Source organism: Chinchilla lanigera, unplaced genomic scaffold, assembly GCF_000276665.1.
Source record: "Chinchilla lanigera isolate Chin_1 unplaced genomic scaffold, ChiLan1.0 scaffold00001, whole genome shotgun sequence".
Lineage (NCBI taxonomy): Eukaryota > Metazoa > Chordata > Mammalia > Rodentia > Chinchillidae > Chinchilla > Chinchilla lanigera.
The window spans coordinates 46565434-46573183 of NW_004955402.1; the positions used below are offsets into that span (position 1 = coordinate 46565434).

The window sequence follows — 7750 nt, forward strand, 5'->3', positions numbered from 1 at the left end:
CGCGCCGTCCAGTCCCGGCCGCCCTCCCCGACGGCCTCCCCACCTCGGCCGCCGCAGACAGCCCCTGGGGGCGTCGACAGCCCGGACTCGGCGGCCCGCGAGGGGCCTCGGGAGGAAAAGGAGGCCGCGGCAGCCCCGGGGGACGCCCTGGGGGACCCCCCGTCGGCCCCCGGAAGGAACAGAGCCACCTTGGAGAAGGGACCTGTGCCGCCCACCCTGTACGTGCAGCTCCACGGAGAGACCACCCGGCGCCTGGAGGCAGACGAGAAGCCACTACAGATCCAAAATGACTACCTCTTTCAGCTAGGATTTGGGGAGCTGTGGAGGGTGCAGGAAGAAGGCATGGACTCGGAGATTGGCTGCCTCATCCGCTTCTATGCAGGTAAGAAAGCCTTGTGCACGCTGACATGTGGGCTCGGACACCGGCAGGGACTGGGAAGTGATTCCCATGCCCAGCCCACGAATAAATGCAGTTCCCGGTGCCTTTGATAGGCTGGTTAGCCTTCCCGTACAGTCTGTGTAAGCGCCGTGCTAAATCGAGCAGTCTTTAAGTCTGCGAGTTTCAGTCACTCTGGAGCCCGGGGGTTGGAGAGCAGGGTGGAGGTGGTGGCTGAATCACTAGGAAGTACAGGAAGCAGGTATGGAATCCTGACAGCACTCAAGGTGCTTTCTTAGTGTCTCTGCCCGGGTTTGGGCTTACTCAGTTTTAGGCAGTTTGGGATTTCAGGTGAACTGTCACGTGTCCATAATATCGAGAGGCAAATGACCAACAAAAATGTTCTAGAACACCCTCCCTGCATGTGGCTGTCCGCAGTTTAACCATTCATGCACGGTTAGTGCGGCAATCTGTGCTACCTTGAGCTTGTTCTTGTCAGTTTACGACGACCTTGTTTGTGCCACTCTGCCAGCTTAACCACAGAGTCCCCATTAGGCACCGGACAAAGGAGATCCTTGCTTTTAGTGATATTTTTACCCAGCACTTCTTTGCTTTATTTCAGTTTCTTCTGCAAGATTGAGTCTTATATCAAAAATGGTTTAGCCGGTTTCTTAGAACTGACAGTTGCCATAGGACTTCCAGTAGGGTTCACAGTAGGAATTTAAGTGTTTACTGTCTCTTCAAATGTGACCCAGAGTCTTCTCCAGTCTCAGTACAGATCAAGTTCTTGCCTGGGAGTGACTAATGTAATGTTTCTCTTTTGGCTAAAGACTTGGCTGGCATTAATGTAGGTTGTTAGGTACTGGCTATTGTATTTGAGCCTTATAAGTTGTTTGCGTCCTTTTCCTCTTCTGACTTGAAGAATTAAGTTCTTAGTGGTAAGAAATTTTCTTAAAGTTAGCAGAGAGGAATTTAGTCAGGAGAATTAAATGTTTGCAAACTTTAGATTTTAGATGGTTGGTGATGGTGGAGAATAAATATCCATGGGAAGGTTTTGGGTGTCACAGTTGTGAAATTAAAATCTTTTCTTACTTCTGATTGTCTTCTTAAGAGTGTCTAAAATGTTCTAAGTGATAAGCAGTGTTTTTGTTTCTCGAACTCATCTCAGTGTAAAAATTAAAAATGACAAGTCTTTTTTGATTAAATCTTAAATTTCTGGTGTGGTTCCCTTAATCTTTTTGTTTTAATATTTATAAGAAGCAGTAATTGTCACTTTCTGGAGTTAGTGCCATATTTCTGTATGTGTGGCATAAATGCGTATATGCTCATAAACATAGGTAATAAAGTGGGATGCCACACATAGTATCCAGTCTGTTCTTAAATATTAACCAGTATACAGGTGTTCTAGAAAGATGATGCTTGTTACAAGATGTCTAATTTTTTACTTTAAGCGTAAAAGTACCAGGTATCTCTGTGCTGATACTCATGTGTCAGAGAACAAAATTTAGCATGTAATTAATCCACTTGAACTTCTTTAAGGAAGTTTTGTTATTGGTGAACAAAAAGGCCTTACTCTAAGGTAATCTCACCAGAACATTGTCAGGATTTCTCATATGGTGAAGCTTTGTACCAGCTTGAAGCAATTCTTAGAAATAACCTCTATGTGCCAGTGAATATGTGACACCCAAAAGGAGAATGTTGTGTTTTCATAGTTAATTCTTTCCCTAGGAAGCGGATAATTTTTTTTTTTTTTTTTTTTGGATTACACCCTTTAAAAGAGTGCTGGAAAATTCTTTGTCTTACTTGTTTTTATGATTTTTATTTTTTATTTTTTTGGTACTGGAAATCAAACTCAGGACCTTGCACTTGCCAAGCAGGTGCTGTGGCACTGAGATGTCTCCCCAGTCCTATATTTATGATTTTTATATAATTTACTTTTAAATTTATTGCTGCATGTCTCTGTGTGAATGGAGCTAAGGATCGCAAGGAAGTTGCCTTTGAGGCCTTTTGAATATTTTCCTATATTTAAATTGAGCTCGTTATTTACTGTCTGGTTTATCTGTTATGCTACTTTTTAAAAGACACTCTTGCCTAGCACAGAGCTTTAATTTTCTTGAGGGTCATCTATCAATTACATTTTAGTATTTATAACTTGACTCAGGTTATTTTTAAAGGCTTCGAAAGCCGTTTGTGGTTGCTTTAAATAGTTAAATATTTATTTGGGCAGAAGAAAATCAAAGTCTTTAATGAAGTTGAAGTGCTATCTAATTACAGAGTTGTTAAGGAAAACTGAAGTTGGAAAATTGTTACTGTACCTCATGCAGCCATTCTCTTAGCTGTTTTAAAATATGGGAAAATTGAAATGGTTTTATTTGAAGAAGTTATTTGTCTGAAGTAAGCTAATTGTGTTAACATTTAATTTCCTTTTAAAATAAGACATCTTAAATTTTGCCTGAAAGAGTAACTTTAGGTTAAAAAAAATTCAAGGACTTAGATTGCCTGACAGAAGTTATGGACTCATAAACATGAATGAGCTTGTGATTTGGATTCCCTGGGAAGTCTGTGTTATTGAGCAAGAACAGTATTAAATTATATTTTTTTGACTCTTTTCTACCACTTTTCAGGTCTAGTATAGGCTGGCTGTTTCAGTTCAAAGCGTAATAATGAGAAAGGCCCTGGCAGAGTGCAGAGCACAGGCACACTGTACCTGGTGACCCTTGGACAAGATGTTTTTATGTGGAACTCCCTAGGATTGCTTAGGAGACAATCTTCTTACCCCTCTCATATATCTTGTCTTTTGTCCTTCTGGGGATGATCAATCCTTGCATGGTTTCCAACGTGGAAACCAAAAAGGGGTGGTTCAGCATTAAGCTGTAAAATTGACAAGCAGGTTCTTATTACTATAATTGCAGCAGTATTGAGTAACATGGTTTGAACATGTGACACCAGCGTGTGCTTGAACAGGCCTTTTAAATATAAAGAGTTTGAATTTATTGTTGTTTTTATATTTTCCTTTTTTATAGTTTTATTTTTGTCTTTTCGTATATTTTTTGATGTTAAGTACATGCTCTTTTTTGTAATTATGGTCTGATAAAATCTATAAAACTTAGAATTTTATCTTGGAAATGTTACAGGGGCTTTACATAAATTATCTCACTTGTTCTGTCAAAAATACCATTAAGGAGGGGTTGGTGTCAGTCCTCTTTTCAGAAAGAGAAACTGATGTATAGAGAGATTTGTCTTTTACTGGCTATGTAGTTTTTTTTAGTCCTTGGTAGTACCAAGAATAGAGCTAGGATCTTTTGTTTTGCAATTCATATCACTTTCCATGAATCGCTGGTGAATTTCATTTACACTTGAATTTTTCACTTGGTTGGCAGCATTCAAAAAATATACTATGTTTGTTAATAATGAAGTGATGCTATCCTTTTGTCCTGAGTGGTGTTTCTTGTAAAATATGGATCGTTCTATTTTTGTCATGCTACCTTTAAAATGTACAGAACCAAGACTGGCAAATAGTAGGTAATATAGAAGTACTAATGTTTCTAAATATTTTAGTTGCAAATAGTGGTATTATATTTAAGTTAAACTGAAGTAAAGCTTAAACAATTTTTTTTTTTATGCAGGGGATTGAACCCAAGGCCTCACATATGCTAAAGCAAGGACTTTACCACTGAGCCACACTCCTCAGCCCTACACAATTCTTTAATCTTCTATTTAAGCATTTCTCCTTTGTTAAACTGTAAATTTTCATTGGAAAGTAAGAAATTAACACTTTAACCTTTGAGACTGCGGCTGTGATTATTTGATGCCTTTAAAACATTCCTTTTAAAACCCTGGAAATACCAATCATTAAAGATCATATTTGTCTTTTATTTTAAAATCAAATTACACTTACATTGATGTTAAATAGTGCTTTATTGGTATTTCTGTGCTTTTGTACCATTTTTATAATTCATGTGTTGTACAGTTGAGAGTAAGTTCTTCACCTTCATTTTCATCATACTTATTCTTAAAATGGTGTTTTGTGCTCTTTAAAATACTGGTAGTAAGAGGAGATGGGTATAAATGAGTTTTATAAAGATTCAGGTTGAAAGTTGTGTCTTTTTCTTGCTGTAAGATTGTCACTTCAGGGCTGGGTAATGAAACTCATTGGTATAACCTGGAAAAAAAGAAAAAGATTGTTAAATTGATTATCTTAAATGATTAGTTATCCAGAAGTAATAGTTACTTTTTTGTGTGAGATATGTTTGTTTCTGGTTCTTCCTTCTTTGAAGCCTAAATTTAGCTTTTATTAGCAATATAACATTCACTGACATTGTATATGATCTAACCATATAGTACTTGGCATTTTTGTTTAACATTTGTTGAATTTGTGGAATTTTGTTAAGCAGCTGGTGCTGATTCTTCAGCCTTCCCTCCTGTTTGAGTGCTCAGGGATGTGTTAAACATGCATACAGACACAGGCGTTTCTCCCATGGCAGAAGACTTTGGATGTGCAGTATACTGTACTATTAATATCTTGCGTTTCACATGAGTGAACTTGTGGACTTTGAGAGCAATGCTAAGTTTTCTTAGAGTTAGCAGTGTCTGTTTTTCTCAGTATCATCTCTTAACTTTGAAATTAATTTAGCAAGGCATCTGTCAAATGAATCTTCATAGGTTTAATGACTTTATTGTGTGCTGGTTTATCTGGAGAGGAAAAGGGTTTAGTTATACTGTGAAAGTGGAGAGATCCTCAGTAGAAAGGTATTCCTTTAAAGACACCTGACGTTGGAAAAGATGAAGCGATGTTATCCAGATATCTGAAACAGACTGGGAAAATAAAGCCTATTTTTTTTTTTAATCCCACCTTCTAAAACCCACTCCTCCCCTTTAATCGCATACATCTGGTGGAACAGTAGTAATGAAGGGTTTTAAATGTGGCCTATGTCAGTGTGCTTCTAGAACAGACCCTTTTTTATACTTACCTTTGATTTTCTAAAGATAGTATAATTTTTAAAAAATTGATCATGTAGATTCTTTGGAAACAGTAGGTATTTGTAACCTAAGGCCGTGTGGCTGACTGTATGCAACTTTAGCTCTAGTATTTAGAAAGTTTTGATAAATTGAAACTCAAGGATCTGGAAAGAATAGACTTTAATGATACGTTGATTAAAAAACTTCAGGGTATTTGGTTAACTGAAATAGCAGGGCTTTCAAGTTGTGTGATACTGTACTTTTTATCAAGCATAATAGCAGTTACCGATTAGTAGGGAATTATGATTTAATTTTAGAGGCAGAATAGTTTTATTGTGTTACTATGAGTTGGCTAGGTGTATGATTCTCTGTGTTAAATGTAACAAAGCATAATCATTCCACAATGCCCTATTCATATGGAAATAATTTTTCCCTGTTGTACTTTTATATTTCAAAATTTTAAACACATCGTGAAATGTTAGTAATGATAAAGTGTTTTGTTGAGGTGTCAGTCTAGTGACCTCTATACTTGTAACCTAGATGTTGTATTAAAAACTGGGCAAGCTGAGGGTGATAGTGCACACCTGTAGTCCCAGCACTCTGTGGGGTGGTTGAGGCAGGAGAATCACAAATTGAAGCCCGGCCTGGGCAACCTTGTCTCAAAATAAAAGAAGGACTGAGATTGTAGCTCAATATGAAGGTCCTCGATGAAATTATTTTTAGGTTTCATGAGTTTGCAGGTATCAATACTTTAGCAAAGGCAAACAAGAAATATTCCGAATTTTTGACATATACTTTTTAAATGAAGCTTGACTAAAATCAGTGTCATTTCCACCATCCAGTTGAAAGATTGAATAAAATTTAAAATAATTTAGTTTTGGACTATTTCAATAATGAGTGAAAAACCTATTTAGAAATTTTAAAGTTTGAGATAATTTGAATTAGTTTTTTTCTTGCTATTATCCACATTCTTTTCAAGCAGGGAGAGATTTGTGTTTGTTGCTATTTCTTCTTATTCATATCTGATGAAGAGCAGTTGAAGAGTGAATTTTTTCACATACCTGCCTCAGTTAATAATATGTTCGAATGTTGGAGCTTTCTCTTCAAATACCAGCCATGTTTTTAAATGAAGTGAAAGAAAGTATGATTTGTACTTGTTTTCATTGCATATTTAATTATTAGCTGAATTTTGCATCCAGTTCAATTCTGAAACATGGTCCAAAGATTGAAATTTTATACAGAGAACCTGCTTTTGACCTTTACTGTGTGTGCCTAAGGAATTATTTTTTTGTTCCCATCCACATATTTTGAAAGTTGTCTTTGTAGTTTCTTAGTGTTGGAGCTACATCTTGCAGTTCTTGAGTTTGGTGGCTGCTGCGTGTGTGTGCGTGCACACACCTGTCTGTCTGTCTTGGGTGGTTTGAGTATAACTCTTTCAAAAAACAACTTTGGGAAAGATAAGAAAATTACTGTATTTTAAAGAAATTAGTCTGAGAGTTGGGAAACTTGATAATGATGTTAGGTATTCATATTAACTATTCTTGGCTTTGATTTCCTCATCTATAGAAAAATGGAGTTGGAGCAGAAAAGGGTAAAATCTCTTCCAACATTCTGAGGCTCCGAGCATGTTTTTTTAGAAGGAATTTGAAAGTTGTAGTTGTTTTAAATTCTCTAAGACCTATATGTGGGTTTTTAAATGGTCAAATCCCCTGTCTTTTCTTATGGGCAAGGTAAGAGGTTGTACCTAATATACGCAAGACAGCCTAAGTATTGCAACCAAAGGAGACTTTTTTTGTAGAGATTGAAATTAAAAAATAGATAATATTTAATTTACCCTATCTATGCCAGTCCTGTTCTCCAAAGTAGAATTTGGCATGTAATAGATGAATTTAATGGTCTTTTTAAAAATTAAAGTAAAATTCTTAAATTGACTTGTTACCTTCATTATCCACTTTACAAAGTTTACTGTAGTAACTGTTTTAGAGGGATCCAAATGTGCTGTTTAATTGAGTTTGACTCATGGTGAGCTGTGTCTCTCTACTGGTGTCTGGCACCAAGAGGAGAAACACTTAAAGCAAATGAAATCTTTGCTTTATTTTGATTTTAGATGCCACACAGATCGTTTAGCTCAACATTTATATACTTATAGATATGGAAAGTATTCCCATAAAGGTTTAAGTGTGTGATCGGAGGTCATTGATAAGTCAATCTCAGAATTAAGGAAAGCACCCAGGTGTTTTAGTTTTTGTTTCTGTTATTGGAATCCAATCCAGGCTTCACACGTGCTAGGCAAGTGGTCTACCACTAAGCAATATGTAGCCTCAGAATCCAGGATTTTGACCAGCTGGCCAATTTTTCCACACTTAACTTTGTAAACTTGTTGTGCTTGAATGGTCTTTTTTTTTTTTTTTTTTT

At 36.8% G+C, this 7750-nt stretch overlaps 1 protein-coding gene across 1 annotated transcript in view; it reads left to right on the top strand.

Annotated features, from left to right (window-relative positions):
- Phlpp1 (PH domain and leucine rich repeat protein phosphatase 1) overlaps window positions 1–7750 on the top strand; it is a gene marked incomplete in the record, with an annotated part of 209432 nt that overhangs the window by 1516 nt on the left and 200166 nt on the right. Inside the window, 1 exon segment of the mRNA XM_013511215.1 lies at window positions 1–382. Within this exon segment, the coding sequence (XP_013366669.1) occupies window positions 1–382 (382 nt within the window).